The 23033-nt window shown below is 44.5% G+C and overlaps 1 protein-coding gene across 4 annotated transcripts in view; it reads left to right on the top strand.

Moving 5' to 3' along the window:
- st6galnac (ST6 (alpha-N-acetyl-neuraminyl-2,3-beta-galactosyl-1,3)-N-acetylgalactosaminide alpha-2,6-sialyltransferase) overlaps positions 1-23033 on the top strand; it is a 94692-nt gene that overhangs the window by 21671 nt on the left and 49988 nt on the right. For 2 of the 4 annotated variants that reach the window (XM_068058419.1, XM_068058416.1), the window contains exon 2: positions 5180-5305. In XM_068058419.1, the coding sequence (XP_067914520.1) occupies positions 5205-5305 (101 nt within the window). In that variant the 5' untranslated portion in view covers positions 5180-5204. Of the gene's footprint in view, positions 1-3941; positions 3977-4996; positions 5013-5179; positions 5306-23033 lie in introns of those variants that run through there. The other 2 variants (XM_068058418.1, XM_068058420.1) reach the window with 2 other exon arrangements.

The following is a 23033-nucleotide window of genomic DNA, read 5'->3' as shown; positions in this document are numbered from 1 at the left end:
CTGCCCTTTTACCTCCTCTCTCCTCACCATCCAAGGCCCCAAACACTCCTTCCAGGTGAAACAGCGATTTATGTATGCTTCTCTCAATTTAGTATACTCTGCTCGCTGCTCACAATGCAGTCCGCTCTATACTGGGGAGAACAAATGCAAATTGGGTGGCCGCTTTACAGAACACCTCAGTTCAGTCTGCAGATGTGGCCACGAGCTTCTGGTCGCCTGTCATTTTAATTCTCCACCTTGCTCTCTCACTGACCTCTCTGTGTTGGGATTCCTGCAGTGTTGCAATGAAGCTCGAGGAATAGCACCTCATCTTTCAATGAGGCACTTTATAGTCTTTCAGACTCAACATTTAGTTCAACAATTTCAGACCATAATCTCTGCCCCCATTTTATTTCCTTTTTCTTTGCAGGTTTTGGTTCCACTCTTATTTTTCTCTTGTTTTTGCCTTCAGCCGGCAGCTGTTCATCATTGTGACATTCGCACCTCCTCTAAGCACATCTTTCGTTTCTTTACTTGTTCCATCACCACTCCCTTTGCTCTTACACCATCAACCATTTTGTCATTTATCAGTGTCTTCCACCCTTGGCAGGGGTGTGGGAACCAGGAGGTCATACTACAGAGGAGTACCAAGGTGCACAGAATACCAGGAGAGACAGATAGCACTGGAGTAGGAAATAGTTATGAGGTGGGTTCAGAGTAAGGGGGAAAGTAATAAAGTCTAAATTAGGTTTATTGTACATGTATATGAATGCATGGAGTGTGGTAAGTAACATTGGTGAGTTGTAGGCACAGGTAACCACATGGAAATATGATGATGTAGCTATAACGGAGACCAGGCTCAAAGAAGGGCAAGACTGGGTACTAAATATTCCTTGATACAAGGTGTTCAGGAAAGATAGGAAAGGGAGAGGGGTGGCAGCATTGATTAAGGAGAACAGTACTCTGCTGAAAAGAAAGGGAGAGGATATCCTAGAGGGGTCAAGGACAGAAACTAATTGACTAGAGCTAGGGAACAAAAAAAGTGCAATCACATTGCAGTGTAGTCTATAGGCCACCAACGTGTGGGAAAGATGTAGAGGAACAGATTTGCAAGGAAATTACAGAGAGGTGCAAGAATTATAGAGTAGTCATAATGTGGAACTTTAATTATCTGAATATAGACTGGGATAGTAGTAGTGTAAAGGGCAGGGAGGGGCAAAAGTTCCTAGAGTGTGTTCAGGAGAACTTTCTACACCGTATGTTTCCAGTCCAATGAGGAGGAGGCACTGCTAGGCCTAGTTCTTGTGAATGAGATGGGCCAAGTGGATCAAGTATCAGTAGGAGAACATTTAGGGCACAGTGATCATTGTATCGTAAGTTTCAGGTTGGCAATGGAAAAGGACAATGAGCAATCCCGATTAAGAATAATTATAGAGCCATACAGCACAGAAACAGGCCTTTCGGCCCATCGTGTCCGTGCCGGTCATCAAGCACTTACCTATTCTAATCCCATTTTCCAGCATTTGGCCTGTAGCCTTGTTTGCTATGGCATTTCAAGTGCTCATCTAAATACTTTTTAAATGTTGTGAGGGTTCCTGCCTCTACCACCTCTTCAGGCAATGCGTTTCAGATTCCAACCACCCTATGGGTGAATTTTTTTTCCCTTAAATCCCTTCTAACCCTCCTGCCCCTTACCTTAAATCTATGCCCCCTGGTTATTGACCCCTCCGCTAAGGGAAAAAGTTTCTTCCTATCTAATCTATCAATGCCCCTCATAATTTTGTATACCTCAATCATATCTCCCCTCAGCCTTCACTGCTCTAAGGAAAACAACCCTAACCTTTTCAGTCTCTCTTCATAGCAGAAATGCTGCAGCCCAGGCAACATCCTGGTGAATCTCCTCTGCACCCTCTCCAGTGCAATCACATCCTTCCTATAGTGTGGTGCCCAGAACTGTACACAGTACTCCGGCTTTTGCCTAACTAGCATTTTATACAGCTCCATCATAACCTCCCTGCTCTTATATTCTATACCTCAGCTAATAAAGGCAAGTATCCCATATGCCTTCCTCACCACCTTATCTACCTGTGCTGCTGCCTTCAGTGATCTATGGACAAGTACACCAAGGTCCCTCTGACCCTCTGTACTTCCTAGGGTCCTACCATCCATTGTATATTCCCTTGTCTTGTTAGTCCTCTCAAAATGCATCACCTCACACTTCTCAGGATTAAATTCCATTTGCCACTGCTCCGCCCATCTTACCAGCCCATCTATATCGTCCTGTAATCTAAGGCTTTCCTCCTCACTATTTACACCACCAATTTTCATGTCATCCACGAACTTACTGATCATACCTCCTATATTCACGTCTAAATCATTAATGTACACTACAAACAGCAAGGGCCCCAGCACCAATCCCTGCGGATTGGCTTCCACTCGCAGAAACAACCCTCGACCATCACCCTCTGCCTCCTGCCACTAAGCCAATTTTGGATCCATACGGGACCTTATCAAAAGCCTTACTGAAGTCCACGTAGACTACATCAACTGCTTTACCCTCATCTACACATCTAGTCACCTCCTCAAAAAATTCAATCAAATTTGTTAGACACAATCTCCCCATGACAAAGCCATGCTGACTATCCCTGATTAATCCCTACCTCTCCAAGTGGAGATTAATCCTGTCCCTCAGAATTTTTTCCAATAGTGTCCCAACTGGGGGAAAGCCAACTTCCATGGGGTAAGAATGGTTCTGACCCAGATAAATTGGAATCATAGGTTGGCAGGCAAAACTGTAACAGAACAATAGGCTGCCTTTAAAGAAGTTTGGGCACAGTCAAGGTATATTCCCTTGAAAGGGAAAGGTAGGGCAAACAAATCCAGAGCTCCCTGGATAACATAAAAGATAGAGATGAAGATGAAGAAAAAGTGTGCTTATGACAGATGTCAGGTGGATAATACAACTGAGAACTAGGCTGAATATAGAAGGTTCAGAGGGGAAATGAAAAAGCAAATAAGAGAAGCAAAGAGAGAGTATGAGAAGTGACTGGCAACTAACATAAAAGGGAATCCAAAAGACTTCTATTGGCACATAAATAGTAAAAGGGTGGTAAAAGGAGGTGTGGGGCTGAATAGGGACCAAAAAGGGGACTTACGCATAGAGGCAGGGGGCATGGCTGAGGTATTAAATGAATACTTTGCATCTGTCTTTACTAAGGTAGATGTTGGAAAGCTCAAGGTGAAAGAGGAGGTTGTTGAGACACTTGAAGGATTTAAAATTGATAGGGAGGTGGTATTGGATTGGCTGTCTGTCCTTAAAGTTGATAAGGCCCCAGGACAAAATGAGATGCATCCAAGGATACCTGAGGGAAGTGAGAGTGGAAATTGCAGAGGAACTGGCCATAATTTTCCAATATTCCTTAGACTCAGGATGGTGACAGAGGACTGGAGAATTGCAAATGTAACACCCTTGTTCAAAAAAGGATGTAATGATAAACCCAGCAACTACAACCCAGTCAGTTTAACCTCAGTGGTGGGGAAACTTCTAGAAATGATAAATCAGGACAAAATTAATAGTCACTTGGCCAAATGCGGGTTAATCAGGGAAAATCAGCACAGATTTGTTTAGGGCTAATGGTGTTTAACTAATTTGCTTGAGTTTTTTTGATGAGGTAGCAGAGAAGGTTGATCAGGGTAATGCTGCTGATGTGGTGTACATGGACTTCCAAAAGGCATTTGATAAAGTGCTACATAACAGGCTTGTCAGCAAAGTTAGATCCTGTGGAATAAAAGGGACAGTTTCCGCATGAATACAAAATTGGCTGGGTGACAGGAAACATAAAGTAGTGGTTAATGGTTGTTTTTCGGACTGTGGAAGGTTTATAGTGGAATTCCCCAGAGGTCATTGTTAGGACCCCTGCTCTTCCTGATATATATCAATGACCTACACCTTGGTGTACGGGGCACAATTTTAAAATTTGCAGATGAACCAAAACTTGTAAGTATTGTGAACTGTGAGGAGGATAGTGTAGAACTTCAAAAGAACGTAGACAGGTTGGTGGAATGGACGGACAAGTGGCAGATGAAATTTTAATGCAGAGAAGTGTGAAGTGATTCATTTTGGTAGAAAAAATGTAGAGAGACAATAAAAAATAAAGGGTACAATTCTAAAGGGGGTGCAGGATCAGAGGGACCTGGGTGTATATATGCATAAATCATTGAAGGTGGCAGGACAAGTTGAGAGAGTGGTTAATAAAGTGAACAGCATCCTAGGCTTTATCAATAGGGGTATAGAGTACAAAAGCAAGGAAGCTATGTTAAACTTGTATAAAACACTGGTTCGGCCTCAACTGGAATATTGTGTCCAGTTCTGGGCAGCACACTTTAGGAAAGATATGAAGGCGTTAGAGAGAATGCAGAAAGATTCAGGGATGAGGAGCATCAGTTACGTGGATAGATTGGAGAAGTTGGAACTGTTTTCCTTGGAGAAGAGAAGTTTGAGAGGAGATTTGATAGAGGTATTCAAAATCATGAAGGGTCTGGACAGAGTAGATAGAGAGAGAAACTCTTTCCATTGGTGGGAGGATTGAGAACGAGAGGGCACAGATTTAAATTAATTGGCAAAAGAAGCAATGGTGAGGTGAGGAAAAACTTTTTCACACAGTTAGTGGTTAGGATCTGGAATGCATTACCTAAGAGTGTGGTGGAGGCAGATTCGATCATTCAAAAAGGAATTGGATTGTTACCTGAAAAGGAAGAATGTGCAGGGTTACAGGGCGAAGGTGGGGGAATGGCACTAGGTAAATCTTTCTCTTGCTTAAAACCTCTCACATTTCTAACTTTTGCCAGTTCTGATGAAAGGTCATTGACCTGAAACGTTAACTTTGTTTCTCTTTCCACATATACTGCCTGACCTGCTGAGTATTAACAGCATTTTCTGTTTTTAATTTCATTTTAAATCGAGTTTAGTGATCAGAACGCAGCTGCTAATTCCTCTAACACTAGCGTTATAACAAACCTGGATGAGTTGCAGAGTAGGTGTGCTGGTTTCCCTATTGTTGAAGGGGGAGGGAGTTAACGATGTGTGAACTGCGTGCGGCTGATCTAGTGGATTTAACAACGAACTCGGGGTGGTTGCAAAATTGTGTTTTCCCTCTTCAATTCAACAACCACAACTTTGGATTTTTCTCTCTCTCTGAAGTTGCGGACTGGTCGATCAGTTTGAAATGAGGAGGTTTACGGCTGTTCAGAAGTTTATGGTTCTGAGTGGCAGTTCTGTGACGCTTTTTTTGGTCTACTGTGTCTTTCTGCAAGCAACGCCGAACAGGTAAATGGTTTATGTGTGTGTACCTATTGACGCTTTGCTTAATACAATATTTGTTTTTATCACCCCTTTCTTGTACGGTTTAATCCTTTCCCCTAGTACTGTTAGGGAAGAGGTTTAACTTCATGTTACTATCAGCTATTCCCCTATCCCTCCCAATTCCCATTTTCTCTCTCTCCCCTCCATTTAGTTACTTGTTAATTCATCGTGGAAAATGCTGGAGACAGATGAAATATTCTGCTGTTGCCGGACTTTTTGTCCTGTTCTTCATTTGACAAAAACCGTCCACAGAAGGAGTTATAATGCGTGTGTATATAAGAAATATTCTTTCCCACCCATCCAAAAATGTTATTTTTTCCCATTTTGGTTTGATTTGCATGTAATACTTTTTTTTGTTAAAACTTGTTTCCTTTTATTTTTAAAAGATTTTTTTGTGTGCTAGATTTCAAGGCGTGTGTTTCTTTTTAATGATAAGCCTACCATGTTTTAGTCTCCGGGGACTTTTGACAAACAGTAGTGTGCAGTGGGAGTTAATTACTCACACCCTAGTGCGTAAAATGGACTGTGGTTTGTCGAAGCTGACAACATTGCAAGTTCCCCAAACTTGAACAAGAACGGAGAAAATAAGATCTAAACACAAGTACAGCGTCTGGGTGCCTACATTTTCCCCTTCTCCTGTTTGCCTTCACTTGAATGTTTTCCTGTAAAACAGTTCGAGAAACGGCCGTGCCCCGAGACAAATGTTTAATCAAGTATTTGTTTGGACATTTATCATGCTGAAAGCACGAAACTAACAACACAAAACGCAACAACGTTGCTATGTTGATTCTGAAGTAACTAGGAAACATACACTCAAACCACTTTGAACAGTTCAGGGTAAGATACAGTCAGGCTGGGTGGAGTATGAACAGCACTGATAAAGTTGTTTCAGCTGGGTGACCTGTCCTTGTGCTGACCTTCTCTGTAGTCTTTTAACTTGTTGCTGTTTCCCCTTCCGTTCTGTAATCTCCTGCCTTCCTTATGTGTGTTTTTGTTTTATTTTCTCCGACTCCTCTTCTATTTTTTAATTTCATTTTTTTTTATTATTTCTGCTTCCATTGCCTGCGGAAGGAACTTCACGAAAACCCCCCCCAGAAAATAACTGCAAAGAGGCCTATTTTTATTTATGTTGTTCAAACATGGGCGGCGAATTGATCGGGGCAATTGCCTCGTTATCTTGTCGACCTTCAGCACATTCCAATGTTTTAACCATTGAGGGACAGACTACCTGTCTGTAAGCGTCTGGCTCAGTAGACTTCTTATCACTTGGGGGCTCAGCAGCCTCTGTACTTGCATGAACTAAGTAGTTTGTAGTTGTGCAGTGGTGGGAGATAGCTATTGGAAGTTTGGGGGGGAGGGGGGAGGGGACACAGGAGACACTCCTATATTTCACCTGGGAATAACCATCCCTGGTTTCTCTTTCTCCCACCCCTGGTTTCTCTTTCTCCCACCCCACCAAAAAAAGGCAGTTTTCCAAGGTCATTAGAAGGCCTGTTTTGGATTATTGGCAAATTCTGTGAGATTAAAGTGGTGTCTGCATCTCTTCAAATGGATTTTAGTTGATAGAATTGTTCCCAGTTGGATTTGTTTGGCTCCCACACCCAAAATTAGGTCTTTCTGTATAGTTATAATGCACACGTTCTGTACAACTATTGTCTGAACCTCCCAAATGATTGGGTGTTATTGCAGCCTATTTACTTTTGAAACCAAATTAATTTTTTCTCTAAATTTCAGTAGTACCGTATGTATCTTTTAAAAAAAAAATTTAGGTTGAGCAAGTTTGGGTTTTGAAAATGTTTCCTGTATTCTGTTTAGAACTTGGAGTCACCTGCACATATCAGCTGTTAGTATGGAGAGTATTAGTGGCAATCTGAGTTTGGTAGAGGTTCCTACATCAGGATTCAATGGGTGAAATAGCCTTAAAGACAACTGCTTTAACTTGTTCAACCTTTGTGGGGCAGCTTATGCAGAAAAACAAGTTAAACAAACTTGAGATGAAGATGATATGATCGTTCCGCTTGTCAGTTTCAAATGGAGGAGCAAACTGGTTTAAGCCTGTTCTGACTCAATATGTTGAAGGTCACTTGGTAAATAGATTGCATCCATAGCAATGAATGGGATCTACTAATGATAATCAATTTCCTCTTGCAATTCCATGTCTTTCATTATATTTTCTCATATAAATGGAAAATGCCACGGCATTTGGTTTCAAAGCAATCATTATTTCACTGCATTGTTCAGTTGTAAAAGATGATAAAGGAACTGGAGATTTTAAAATAAAGCAGAAAAAGTAAGTTTATGAAAAAGTTAGGCTATCCAATCGAAAGCCAGACAGAATACAGTGTGTGGGGGAAATTGAAAAAGGATACAAGAAAGACAGTATGAGGAAAGATTAGCAGAGTAACACAAAAGGGAACCTAAAAATATAAAAACCAAGAGGATAGTCAAAGGAATTGTAGGGCCTATTGGGGACAAGAAAGGAAATCTTGTGGAGGCAGAGGGCATGTGTGAGGAGTTAAATGAGTCACAAAAGAAGAGGTTGAAATTAATTCAGAGTAGAGATATTGAAGGATAAGAAGGAGGTAGTGAATGGGCTGGGCTTGCTCAAAGTTGATAACTCTCCCAGTATAGATGGAATGCTTCCTCAATTGCTAAGGAAAGCTAGGGTGGAGATAGCAACAGAAAGCTCTGTCAGTCTTTCAATTCTCCTTGGATATTGAAATGGTGCTGGAAGACGAAGTGGGTCTCATGGTAGAAGATGAACTTGGATAGGCCTTGAAGGGAGATGGGAAAGAAAGATGCAAGTTCAGTGCTGCGGGGTGGGGTGGGGTGGGGGTGGGGGGGGGCGGGCAAGCTTTGGGGAAACATGACTTAGTGGACAAAGGGATGTGGAAGAGGCAATGTTCCACAAGGAATGGATTTTCTTCAATGTTGGTCATAAAGAATTCCATGAGCTTCTACTTGTTGAAGGTGAGAGTCGAGAGGGAGAGGCAGAGGAGAGAGGTTTAAAGAGATGGCCGATAGGAAAAAAATCAGACGTTATCTTGACATGCCAGGATAATCCTGGAGCAGTGAACGGTTTTGGCAGAGGATAGCAGGCCAGACTGTGCTTGATGTGATCCAGCCAGATCTAATATTGAATAGCTAAACCAGTTATATACAATAAACGTTCAAATCCACACCCCTTGTACGTCAGGGAGCAAAGCTGGGAGCCATGTCAAGGGGAATGACCAGGGTGGGAGAAAGTAAGGGTTTTGCTGGGGAGCAGGACAGCAAAAGTGAGGGTGTGAATGAGTAGATCGGTAGCTGTTGAATTATCTTGGTGAATGGAGGGTTTAAAGCTAAGACAGTTGAACGTTTGAAAGTGTCAAGTGTGAGACTTGAGAAATTGGGGCTTTTTCATGAGCAGGGAATGTTCAAGTTCACAGAGGAATATGATTGTGTAAATAGTGATGGATTGTTTGGTGAGATAGTAATGAGAACACACATTGAAGATGATGCATTAAAGGGAGATTAGAACAAAATTGTTTCCACGGGTGGTTAGAATGTAGGATTCTCTGCCACAATGTTACAGCTGCGTCCATAAAAACACTTAAAAGGGAAATTAGTTACTTGGGGGAAGAGAAGGCATGATTAACGAGCAGGAAAATGCGATTAGACTAGATTGCTCAGCAAGGAAAATCACCAGCACGGATATCTTCAATAGTCTATTTGTATGCTGTGGCGTGCTATGATTTAGATGGCTATTCTGTCGTAACATGTTTGAAGTTTTGTTTTATAACTTGGAAGTAATATTGACTGTTTATGGGCTATGTCTCCACCAATATTTATCATTTTAAAACAACGTTCACTTATTACATTGTTATGCTATATAGGGTGGGGAACAAAGATCAAAGTATAAGATTTGTAAGCCAATAACTTGCTCATCTTTCAAGCTTCAGTGCCAGGCATGACTAATTTGGTAGCACTCTCACCTCTGAGTCATAAGGTTCTGGGTTGAAGTCTCACTCCAGGGCTGAGTGCAAAAATCTAGGCTGACACTCCAGTGCAGCATTAAGGGAATGTGGTGCTGTCTTTTGGATGAAATGTTTAACAGAGGCCCCATCTACCTCCTCGGGTGGATGTAAAATATCCCATAGCACTATTTCGAAGAAGAGCAGGAGAGTTCTCCCTGGTGTCCTGGCCAACATTTATCCCTCAATCAACATGACAAAAACAGATTATCTGGTCATTATCACGTTGCTGTTTGTGCGAGTTTGCTGTGTGCAAATTTGCTGCTGCATTTCCTGCATTACTACAGTAACTACATTTCAAAAGGACTTCATTGGCTGTAAAATGCTTTGAGAGGTTTGGTGGTCATGAAAAGTGCTATATAAATATAAGTCTGTCTTTTGTGTTTTTCTTGAGTCGCTTTCTCCAATCTTCTTTAACCTCCTTGTCTTGAGAGACAATGGGTAAGCGCCGAGACGTGGTCGGTGATTTGTGGAGCAGTGCCTGGAGTGGCTATAAAGGCCAATTCTAGAGTGACAGACTTCCACAGGCGCTGCAGATAAAATTCGTTGTCGGGGCTGTTACACAGTTGGCTCTCCCCTTGCTCTTCTGTCTTTTTTCCTGCCAACTGCTAAGTCTCTTTGACTCGCCTCTCTTTAGCCCCGCCTTTATCGCTGTCCGCCAGCTCTGGCGATCGCTGGCAACTGGCTCCCATGACTTGTGGTCAATGTCACAGGACTTCATGTCGCGTTTGCAGACGTCTTTAAAGCGGAGACATGGACGGCTGGTGGGTCTGATACCAGTGACGAGCTCGCTGTATAATGCGTCCTAGGGGATCCTGCCATCTTCCATGCGGCTCACATGGCCAAGCCATCTCAAGCGCCGCTGGCTCAGTAGGGTGTATATGCTGGGGATGTTGGCCACCTCGAGGACTTCTGTGTTGGAGATACGGTCCTGCCACCTGATGCCAAGGATTCTCCGGAGGCAGCGAAGATGGAATGAGTTGAGACGTCGCTCTTGGCTGACATACGTTGTCCAGGCCTTACTGCTGTACAGCAAGGTACTGATGACACAGGCTTGAAACACTCGGAATTTTGCGTTCCGTGTCATTGCGCCATTTTTCCCACACCCTCTTGGCCAGTCTGGACGTAGCAGCGGACGCCTTTCCCATGCGCTTGTTGATTTCTGCATCGAGAGACAGGTTACTGGTGATAGTTGAGCCCAGGTAGGTAAACTCTTGAACCACTTCCAGAGCGTGGTCGCCGATATTGATGGATGGAGCATTTCTGACATCCTGTCCCATGATGTTCTTTTTCTTGAAGCCGACAGTTAGGCCAAATTCGTTGCAGGCAGCTGCAATCCTGTTGCTGAGTCTCTGCAGACACTCTTCTGTGTGGGGTGTTAATGCAGCATTGTCAGCAAAGAGGAGTTCCCTGATGAGGACTTTCCGTACTTTGGTCTTCGCTGTAAGACTGGCAAGGTTGAACAACCTTCCATCTGATCTTGTGCGGAGGAAAATTCCTTCTTCTGAAGACTTGAACACATGTGAGAGCAGCAGGGAGAAGATGATCCCAAGCAGTGTAGGTGTGAGAACACAGCCCTGTTTCACACCACTCAGGATAGGAAAGAGGTCTGATGAGGCACCACTATGCTGAATTGTGGAGTTCCTTGTAGAACTGGTCTTTAACCTCAGGTGGGGAGCAGAGTGTTGGAGCCTAGATGCTGAGTAGGTGTACTGGGCCAAAGGCGGTGAGCAATCAGATGGACAGTATGCAGTCCGAGCCATTTGAAGGTGGCGGCATGTCTCCTGAAGTGCTGCAATGTTCACATTGAGTCTACTGAGCTCGTTAATGATGGCGGTCTTCCGAGAGTCGTTGATTTGTGTAAGGCCTTCCAACAGGCCAGGTCACATAGTTCTGACGTTCCAGCTTGCAAAACGAAGGGCTGGTACCTTCTTTCCTTTTTTTGTCGTGCTGTTTGGTGCGGTGTTACAATCCACTTGTCGGGCAATTTCTCCAATCTATAATTCTATTAAATGCACACTGTAGCAATCTGTTGATATATTATCTGCTTTGCATATGAGAGGATTTGTCATTTTTAATTATTATATCCAATGCAACAATTCTATACTTAGCATAAATAGACAGGTAGAGTGCTTTTTTTATTGTACACTTGGGTTACTGTTTAGCACTTTAGTATTTGTATTTTACCATGCATGACTCAACAACATATCAGGTCTAAAACCGTATCTAATATGGTGGGAGGTGCAGCTAAGCTTATCCCACAATCTCTTACACAGGGCGAGGGTGTGTTCTAGAGTGCAGCCTTCTCCTCTTGGCAGTCTCTGTCCCAAGTTGTGAGTGATCTTGTCCTGCAAGAAAGGAAGGAGTGTCTTGTGATATCTCAGGTATTTTGAGAATGTGCCTGTCATTTTGCAGTGGTTTGTACGTAGTGTCTAAGATGTCAGATATGGGGGAAGTAAGGGTTGCAACAGTGGAGAGGGAAGCATATTGGAAGAAAATATAATGCTGCAGTTAGAGGAAATGTTTATGAATAATGTGGCTGGAGACGTCAGCAGAATAAGAGAGCAGTTTTCTTCACCACTAGAGTGAGGCCAGTTGAACTTTTTTCAGCATTCCGGCCATGTCCTGGGAGTTGAGCCTCTGTCAATTACTTTGTCTATTGGTGGGGGAGGAGGTGTTGCCTGTTTAGCTTTCTGCTCTTTCGGCACAACATCAAGATCTCCTCTTCCAGGCCCGCCCCCTCCTCCTCCTCCAGGCCTCCATTGTTGCATCAGAGAATCTGGGTGCCCTCCCTTCCACTGTCAGGAGGAGGAGGGAAACTTGAGAAATAAAAAGAAAAAATGATTGACCCAGTCATTAACCCCATGTTTCTCTTCCAGCTAATCAGGTGTAGACACCAATAGAGTTTCTGATTCCTCCCATGGAAAAATGTGCAATGGAAACCTTTCCATTTTTAGTATCCAAGGTCAGGAATGAGTATTCCCAGGTCAGTCGTAGCAAGGGTCAATGTGGATTAAAGCTACTGCACCCTATTCCAATAATAGGCAGATTTTTAATTTGCCATCGGAGAATGGAACTGGGTTGTGGATTGGAATCCTGTAATCATTGGCTGTTACAGCAGAGGAGGCCATTCAGCCCATCGTGCGTGTGCCAGCTCTTTGTAAAAGCTGTCCAATTAGTCCCACTCCCCTGCTCTTTCCCCATAGCCCTGCAATTTCTTTTCCCTTTGAAAGTTACTACTGAATCTGCTACCACTGCCCTTTTTAGGCAGTGCAATCCAGATCATCATAACTCACCATGTAAACAAAATTGTCCTCCAGTCACTTCTGTTTCTTTTGGTCATCACCTGAAATCTATGTTATCTGGTTACTACCTCTTCTGCCACTGGAAACAGTTTCTCCTTATTTACCCTTATCAAAACCCTCCTTGATTTTGGACACCTCTATATTAAACATCTTCTTTCTCTTTCTCCTTAACCTTCTCTACTCAAAGGAGAACTGGGCAGCACAGTGGCGCAGTGGTTAGCACCGCAGCCTCACAGCTCCAGGGACCTGGGTTCAATTCTGGGTACTGCCTGTGCGGAGTTTGCAAGTTCTCCCTGTGATCGCGTGGGTTTTCGCCGGGTGCTCCGGTTTCCTCCCACCGCCAAAGACTTGCAGGTTGATAGGTAAATTGACCGTTGTAAATTGCCCCTAGTGTAGGTCGGTGGTAGGGAATATGGGATTCCTGTAGGGTTAGTATAAATGGGTGGTTCTTGGTCGGCACAGACTCGGTGGGCTGAAAGGCCTGTTTCAGTGCTGTGTCTCTAAATAAAAAAAAATAATCCCCAGCTTCTCCAGACTCCCCACATAACTGAAATCCCACAACACTGGTCCCATTCTAGTAAATCTCCTCTGCACCCTCTAAGGATTGCCCATCTGTTACAGAAACTGCCATTCAGTGGAAATGAAATTGGGTGTTTTCTCTAGTGGACAGTCAATCTGCCGTGCCACTCTTGCACCCAGCTGCCGAGCTACACATCTCCCCTTGTGTCAGTAGTCCTAACCGTGTGTACCAGTGTAGTTGAGTAAGTTGGAGAACATTTACATTTAGGTGAAGATTGGGTGAGGGAGACATCAAATGGGAGAAAAGTTTTGCTCCTCTGGAATGGAAAGGGGGAAAATCTCAGTAGGGGAATCACTGCAGGTCACCCTAACATATCCCCCGCAGTGTTCCCAAGACGCAGAAGCCAACTCACGTAATTGCTGTCCTAGGAAGGAAATGATATCTCGACACTGGACCTAAAGGAGCATCAATCATTGTGTGGGGCACAATGCTTCCTGTACAACTTAGTTTAATTCAATAGCTGACACTTTGATTAACTATGTAGGGTTGAATAATGCCAACTCGGTGAAAGATGCCCTTTGTTCTGCCCAAAACTAGTGAATATTATTGATTGTAATGTTGGTGTCCACTTGCTACGATAACAATATCAACTTGTACTTGCATAGCACTTTTCCGTGCAGAGTAAAACAAGTCCACGGCATACGGAGAAAAATGGATGCTGAAGGAGATATTTGGGGTGATCAAAAGCTTGCTTGAAGGATTGGATTTTAAGCAGGGTCTTAAAGGAGCAGAGGCAGCAGGGTTTGGGACAGAGCTCCAGAGTGTGGGACCTAAGCAGCTAAAGACACTTGTGGAATGAAGGTGGGGCGGCAGTGGGTAGGGAGGGGCGGATGTGAGAACGGAAAGTACTGGCATGGTTGTCGGGCTGGTGGCCATGAAGAGATGGGAATTTTAATTTGGCCACATTGGGGGACCTTGGGTCTGTTGGTCAGTGAGAACAGGGTGATGGTTATGTATGATTTGGTGGGGGCTAGAAAGTTTTTGGTTGAGCTGAAGTTTATGAAGGGTGGCATATGGGAGGCTGGCACTGGAATAGTCAAATCTGGTGTCACCAGAGGGCTGGATGAGGGTTTTGGCAGTCGAGAGATTGAGGAGTGAAAGTTGCTGATTCCATGGAGGTGGAAGTAGGCGTTGTTTGTAATGGAGCAGAATTGGGATCGGAAATTCCACTCTGGGTCAAGTAAGATAGCGAGGTTGTGAACTGTCTGGTTCTGCCTGAGATGATGACTGGGGAGCAGAGTGGAATTGATGGCAACAGGACAGAGACCGAAGGTGGCAGCAACTTAAAACAATGCCTTTGGTCTTCCCAATTTTTAGGTGAAGGAAATTCAGCTCATCTAAAACTGTCCCATGTTGTCAGTTTTTGCCAAGAGGCTAGGGATTGATCCTTAAGAACATAAATAGTCTCATGGCATCAGATCAAACATGGACAAGGAAACCTCCTGCTGATTACCACCTACCTCCCTCCCTCAGCTGATGAGTCTGTACTCCTCCATGTTGAACACCACTTGGAGGAAGCACTGAGAGTGGCAAGGTACTCTGGGTGGGGAACTTCAATGTCTGTCAGCACTATAGCTGGCCGAGTCCTAAAGGACATAGCTGCTAGACTGGGTATGCGACAGGTGATAAGGGAACCAACAAGAGGGGAAAACATACTTGACCTCGTCCTCACCAATCTGCCTGCCGCAGATGCATCTGTCCACGACAGTATTGGTAGGAGTGACCACCGCGCAGTCCTTGTGGAGACAAAGTCCAGCCTTCACATTGAGGATACCCTCCATCATGTTGTGTGGCACTATCACCGTGCTAAATGGGATAGATTTCGAACAGATCTAGCAGTGCAAAACTGGGCATCCATGGGATGCTGTGGGCCATCAGCAGCAGCAGAATTGTACTCAACCAATCTGTAACCTCATGGCCTGGCATATCCCCCACTTTACCATTACCATCAAGCCAGGAGACCAACCCTGGTTTAATGAAGAGTGCAGGAGGGCATGCCAGGAGCAGCACCAGGCATACCTCAAAATGAGGTGTCAACCTGGTGAAACTACAACACAGTACTACCTGTGTGCCAAACTGCGTAAGCAGCATGTGATGGACAGAGCTAAGCGATCCCATAACCAACGGATCAGATCTAAGCTCTGCAATCCTGCCACATCCAGTCGTGAATGGTAGTGGACAATTAAACAACTAACTGGAGGAGGTGGCTCCACAAATTACTCCATCCTCGATGATGGGGGAACCCAGCCCATCAGTGCGAAAGATAAGGCTGAAGGATTTGCAACAATCTTCAGCCAGAAGTGCCGAGTTGATGATCCATCTCAGCTTCCTCCTGAAGTCCCCAGCTTCACAGATGCCAGACTTCAACCAATTTGATTCACTATGCGTGATATCAAGAAACGACTGCAGGCGCTGGATACTGCAAAGGCTATGGGCCCTGACAACATTCTGGCAATAGTACTGAAGACCTGTGCTCCAGAACTTGCCGCACCCCTAGCCAAGCTGTTCCAGTACATTTTACAACACTGGCATCTACCTTGCAATGTGGAAAATTTCCCAGGTATGTCCTGTACACAAAAAAAAAAGCAGGACAAGTCCAACCCAGCCAATTACTACCCCATCAGTCTACTCTGAATCATCAGTAAAGTGATGGAAAGTGTCATCAACAGTGCCATCAAGCAGCACTTGTTAGCAATAACCTGCTCAGTGATGCTCAGTTTGGATTCCACCAGGGGCACTCAGCTCCTGACCTCATCACAGCCTTGGTTCAAACATGGACAAAAGAACTGAGCTCCAGAGGTGAGGTGAGAGTGACTGCCCTTGACATCAAGGCAGCATTTGACCGAGTATGGCATCAAGGAGCCCGAGCAAAACTGAGGTCAGTGGGAATCGGGGGGAAAACTCTCTGCTGGTTGGAGACATACATAGCACAAAGGAAGATGGTTACGATTGTTGGAGGTCAGTCATCTCAGCTCCAGGACATCACTGCAGGAGTTCCTCAGGATAGTGTCCTCAGCCCAACCATCTTCAACTGCTTCATCAATAACCTTCCTTCAATCATAAGGTCAGAAGTGGGGATGTTCGCTGATTGCACAATATTCAGCACTATTCGCGACTCCTCAGATACTGAAGCAGTCCGTGGCAAGTAACATTCATGTCATATAAGTGCCAGGCAATGACCATCTCCAACAAGAGAGAATATAACCATCTCCCCTTGACATTTGATGGCATTACCATCACTGAATCCCCCACTATCAACATCCTAGGGGCTACCATTGACCAGAAACGGAACTGGAGTAGCCATATAAATACTGTGGCTACTAGAACAGATCAGAGGCTAGGAATCCTGCGGTGTGCAACTCACCTCCTGACTCCCCAAAGCCTGTCCTCCATCTACAAGGCACAAGTCAGGAGTGTGATGGAATACTCTCCACTTGTCTGGATGGGTGCAGCTCCAACAACACTCGAAGCTCGACATCACCCAGAACAAAGCAGCCCGCTTGATTGGCACTCCATCCACAAACATTCACTCCCTCCCCCACCGACTCACAGTGGCAGCAGTGTGCACCATCTACAAGATGCACTGCAGCAATGCACCAAGGCTTCTTAAACAACACCTTCCAAACCCTCGACCTCTACCAGCTAGAAGGACAAGGGCAGCAAATGTATGGGAACCACCACCTGCATGTTCCCCTCCAAGTCACCCACCATCCTGACTTGGAACTATATTGCTGTTCCGTCACTGTCGTTGGGTCAAAATCCTGGAACTCCCTTTCTAACAGCACTGTGGTGTACCTACTTCCCATGGACTGCAGCGGTTCAAGAAGGCAGCTCACCACCACCTTCTCGAGGGCAATTAGGGATGGGTAATAAATGCTGGCATAGCCAGCAACGCCCACAGCCAATGAATGAATAAAAAAAGAGTCGGCCATTTGGCCCTTTGAGCTTGCTCCACCATTCGATATCATGGTTGATCTGCCACAGCTATATCTCTCGATTCCCTGCATATCCACAAATCTATTGATCTCTGCATTGATTGTAGTAAACGACTGAGTATCCACAGCTCTGCAGTAGAGACTTCCAAAGATCCACAACCCTCTGAGTGAGTGAAAAATTTCTCCTCATCTCAGTTCTAAGACTGTGACCCCTAGTTCCAGACTTCTCAATGAGGAGAAACATACTCCCAGAATCTAACTTGTCAAACCCAAAGAATTTTATGTTTCAATGAGATCACCTCTCATCTAAATTCTAGGGAATATCAGCCTAGTCTACTCGATCTGTCCACATAGGACAATCCTGTCATCTAAGGCATCTTGTCTAGTGAGCGTTCGTTACACTCCCTCTAAGACAAGGTGAGGAGACCAAAGCTGTATGCAGTACTCTAGATGTGGTCTCAGCAAGGCCCTACACAATTGCAGTAAGACTTCTTTACTCTTGTACTCCAGTACTCCAATCCCATTTTAATGAAGGCTAAAATACCATTTGATTTCCTAATTGCTTTCTCTACCTGCATGTTAACTTTGTGACTCATGTACAAGGATATCCAGGTCCCTGTGAATACCTACATTTCCCAGTCTCTCGCCATTTTTAAAAATAAGTCTTTTCTGTTTTTCCTGCTGTCACACTAATGGAGGAAACAGTGATGAAACATGAAGTGAACTGGAGGAATTATGAAATAGAAGTAAACTGTTGAACTAATGTACAAGAAAATGGACACTTTGCTACCCAGCAACATGGAAGGAGAGATCAAGTGATCTGCTCCTGTACTGCTAATCACGTCTGTTGAAGACAGTACCATTATTAACATCTGGAATTGCCGTGAGGCACATTGATATGTAAAACAGCCCATTCCATGCAAACAACTCCTATCATCAAAAATTGGACTTGCAAAGGCTTTTGTGGACAGACTGACTATGAAGCCAAGGCCAAAATAGTAGCACCTATTTATCAAAATGGACCACATTCCGATGTATGTAACAATGGTCCCCAATTCCTGGCACGTTGTATGAGCAGCCCCGGGGACACCGTCTTGAGTCACCTGATTTAAAATAAAAACCTGATTTAGTTTTTACTTGAAAAAAAGTAACTTCTCTGAGAGAGGGAGCCAGAAAGCCATTCCAGCCAGAGAAACTGAGCGATCAATCCAGCTAAGCAATAAGCCCTGCCAGCACCATCTTTAAACTACTGAGGTAGAGAGATTGCAAGGTGACCTTGAAAACACTCCACGTGAGAAATTCAGTCAGGACTCCCACCAATTTTGGACTGAGTTTTAACCAAAGGAGTCTGCTACACTTCATCAATTCCAAGACCAGGAACATTCAAGCCTACAGCGCTGTTAAAAATTCCTCCTGGAAATCCCAGAAGGTTTCAAAGTGAACTCTCTTTATAGCAATCGGACTCTAATTGCATGCTACCCTCTACTCTTTATCTTTATCTTTATGTATATGTGTGAATGCATCGGGTATTGTTTTAATAAATAATTATCTTTTTTAAACCTATGAGAAAACTTGTCATTTGTCTGTTTATTTGACCTTAAACACTCAGGGACTGAAAAACATTATCTGCCGTCAGTTGAGTGGTGAAAAGTGGAAGCCACCCACACCAGCTTCCTATTACAGCCAAGGTGAGGAGGGGGTCACAGTTGTCCCTCTTTCCCTTCCTCTTCTTTGACTGTAACAGGGTTTATTCCTTTTAAACAGTGGTTGTGCTTACCACCTCAGTAAGTGTTTTACCTTTTGCCTTTAATGTGATCGTGAAAGAACCAATCGGACAGGTTTTGTTGAGTTTGCTAAGTTTATTATATTCAACAAGCTAAACCTGAACTAAAATAATAAAAAAAAAACGCTACACATGCACGCATTCACACAAGGATCACACACGCACAAATAGATTACAAAGTGGGAAGTATGTTCCTTGGTTGGATTAAAGTTCAGAATAAATAAATGTTAAATACACTGTTGGTGGGGTTAGATGATTTGGTGGTCTTCCAGATGAAGTTGTGTTCTTGAAGTCCTTGGCTGGTCAAAGTGCACTTTGTGGTTGGCCCGCTTGGCTCAGGGTTTTCATGAAAGCACACTTGTAGGTGGCTCTCCTCCCCTGGTCTCTGACTGTAGCAGTCTGTAGGCTTGGAGGGTCCACAGTTGCCAACAGTTTTCAAACTTGATGTTTTCTAGAGAGACAGGGAGAAACAGGGAAGCACACAGTCTCCTCTGCTGCTATACTCAGTTACTGCTTGTCTCTTATTTTTTTGTGTAACAAAACTCCCAGTCTTACACAGCCTGGGGCGATGGTCACATGGTTCTCTCAATCCCCTTTGTTTTTAATGAGGTCTAAAACTCAAAATGTCTCTCAGGTGGTAGTGTCAGTGTTTACCCTCTGGTGGGATGTCTCCACTTATGAATGCCTCATGGCATTCTCGTGGCTGAACAGCTGGTGTAGGAGGGAGGGTTTCAGATATCTGGATCATTGGGATCTCTTCAGGGACAGGTGGGACCTGTACAAGAAGGACGGGTTGCATCTAAACTGGAGGGGCACAAATATCCTGGCTGCGAGGTTTGCTAGCGTCACTCGGGAGGGTTTAAACTAGTGTGGCAGCAGGGTGGGAACCAGAGCAGTAGGACAGCAGGTGAAATAACTGAGGGGGAACTAGTAAATAAGGCCAGTGAGACTAAGGGGAAGAGCAGGCAGGAAGATGTTGCTGAGCACAGTGGGACTGGTGGTCTGAAGTGCATTTGTTTCAATGCAAGAAGTATAACCGGTAAGGCAGATGAACTTAGAGCTTGGATTAGTACTTGGAACTATGATGTTGTTGCTGTTACAGAGACTTGGTTGAGGGAAGGACAGGATTGGCAGCTAAATGTTCTGGGATTTAGAAGCTACAGGCGGGATAGAAGGGGATGTAAAAGGGGTGGGGGAGTTGCATTACTGGTTAAGGAGAATATCACAGCTGTACTGCGGGAGGACACCTTGGAGGGGCCATGCAGCGAGGCAATATGGGTGGAGCTCAGGAATAGGAAGGGTGCAGTCACAATGTTGGGGGTTTTCTACAGGCCTCCCAACAGCCAATGGGAGGTAGAGGAGCACATATGTAGACAGATTTTGGAAAGATGTAAAGGTAACAGGGTTGTAGTGGTGGGTGATTTTAACTTCCCCTATATTGACTGGGACTCACTTCGTGCTAGGGACTTGGATGGGGCAGAATTTGTAAGGAGCATCCAGGAGGGCTTCTTGAAACAATATGTAGATAGTCCAACTAGGGAAGGGGCCGTACTGGACCTGGTATTGGGGAATGAGCCGGGCCAGGTGGTCGAAGTTTCAGTAGGGGAGCATTTCGGGAACAGTGACCATAATTCCGTAAGTTTTAAGGTACTTGTGGATAAGGATAAGAGTAGTCCTCGGGTGAAGGTGCTAAATTGGGGGAAGGCTAATTATAACAATATTAGGCAGGAACTGAAGAATTTAGATTGGGGGCGGCTGTTTGAGGGTAAATCAACATCTGCCTTGGGAGTCTTTCAAACGTCAGTTGATTAGAATCCAGGATCGGCATGTTCCTGTGAGGAAGAAGGATAAGTTTGGCAAGTTTTGGGAACCTTGGATAACGAGGGATATTGTGAGCCGAGTCAAAAAGAAAAAGGAAGCATTCGTAAGGGCTAGAAGGCTGGGAACAGACGAAGCCCTTGAGGAATATAAAGAAAATAGGAAGGAACTTAAGCAAGGCGTCAGGAGGGCTAAAAGGGGTCATGAAAAGTCATTGGCAAACAGGATTAAGGATAATCCTTTTTATTTGTATATAAACAGCAAGAGAGTTGGCCCACTCAAGGACAGAGGAGGGAATCTATGTGTGGAGCCAGAAGAAATGGGTGAGGTACTAAATGAGTGCTTTGCATCAGTATTCACCAAAGAGAAGGACTTGGATGATGAGTCTAGGAAAGGGAGTGTAGATAGTCTGGGTCATGTCGTTATCAAAAAGGAGGTGGTGGGCGTCTTGCAAAGCATTAAGGTAGATAAGTCTCCGGGCCTGATGGGATCTACCCCAGAATACTGAGGGAGGCAAGGGAAGAAATTGCTGGGGCATTGACAGAAATCTTTGTATCCTCATTGGCTATTCTCCAGTCCTCTGGGCCAATGTTGTTCCTTTGTTTAAGAAGGGTAGCAAGGATAATCCAGGAAATTATAGGCTGGTGAGCCTTATGTCAGTGGTAGGGAAACTATTAGAGAGGATTCTTTGGGACAGGATTTACTCCCATTTGGAAACAAACGAACTTATTAGCGAGAGGCAGCATGGTTTTGTGAAGGGGAGGTCGTGTCTCACTAACTTGATTGAGTTTTTTGAGGAAGTGACAAAGATGATTGATGAAGGAATGGTAGTGGATGTTGCCTATATGGACTTCAGTAAAGCCTTTGACAAGGTCCCTCTTGGCAGACTGGTACAAAAGGTGAAGTCACACGGGATCAGAGGTGAGCTGGCAAGATGGATACAGAACTGGCAGTCGGTCATAGAAGACAGAGGGTAGTAGTGGAAGGGTGCATTTCTGAATGGAGGGCTGTGACTAGTGGTGTTTCGCAGGGATCAGTGCTGGGACCTTTGCTGTTTGTATTATATATAAATGATTTGGAGGAAAATGTAGCTGGTCTGATTAGTAAGTTTGCGGACGACACAAAGGTTGCTGGAGTTGCGGATAGTGATGAGGATTGTCAGAGGATACAGCAGGATATAGATCGGTTGGAGACTTGTGCGGAGAAATGGCAGATGGAGTTTAATCAGGACAAATGTGAGGCAATGCATTTTAGAAGATCTATTACAGATGGGAAGTATACAGTAAATGGCAGAACCCTTAGGAGTATTGACAGGCAGAGAGATCTGGGCGTACAAGTCCACAGGTCAATGAAAGTGGCAACACAGGTGGATAAGGTAGTCAAGAAGGCATACGGCATGCTTGCCTTCATCGGTCGGGGCATAGAGTATAAAAATTGGCAAGTCATGCTGCAGCTGTGCAGAACCGTGGTTAGGCCACACTTAGAATATTGCGTGCAATTCTGGTCGCCACGCTACCAGAAGGACGTGGAGGCTTTGGAGAGGGTACAGAGGAGGTTTACCAGGATGTTGCCTGGTCTGGAGGGCATTAGCTATGAGGAGAGGTTGGAAAAACTCGGATTGTTTTTACTGGAACGACGGAGGTCGAGGGGTGACATGATAGAGGTTTACAAAGTTATGAGCGGCATGGACAGAGTGGATAGTCAGAAGCCTTTTCCCAGGGTGGAAGAGTCAGTTACTAGGGGACATAGGTTTAAGGTGCGAGGGGCAAAGTTTAGAGGGGATGTGCGAGGCAAGTTCTTTACACAGAGGGTGGTGAGTGCCTGGAACTTGCTGCTGGGGGAGGTGGTGGAAGCAGGTACGATAGCAACATTTAAGATGCATCTTGACAAATACGATGGGAAAAGAGGGATACGGTCCCCAGAAGTGCAGAAGGTTTTAGTTTAGACAAGCATCAAGATCGGCGCAGGCTTGGAGGGCCGAATGGCCTGTTCCTGTGCTGTACTGTTCTTTGTTCTCAATGTGGCTTTGAATGTCCCACTAACGAGGGCGATCTGGATAATCTAAGTTGTCCAAAGCATTGTCCTGGCTGTGCTTGTTAGACTTCTGACTCCAGTTGGGCCTTGGAATGTGCAAAGGTGTTTCAGATGCAAATTGCAGTGGTAATCTTGGTTGCCAATTTTTTTTTTCAAAGTTTAACTGTAGGATTTTCTTCATTAAAGGTCTTGTGCAAGTTTCTGACTGATGAATTAAAATTTCC

Source organism: Heterodontus francisci, chromosome 26 (assembly GCF_036365525.1).
Source record: "Heterodontus francisci isolate sHetFra1 chromosome 26, sHetFra1.hap1, whole genome shotgun sequence".
NCBI classification, from domain to species: Eukaryota; Metazoa; Chordata; class Chondrichthyes; order Heterodontiformes; family Heterodontidae; genus Heterodontus; species Heterodontus francisci.
Note: the sequence above shows the minus strand (reverse complement) of the source record. Positions and strands in the feature narration are given on the sequence as shown.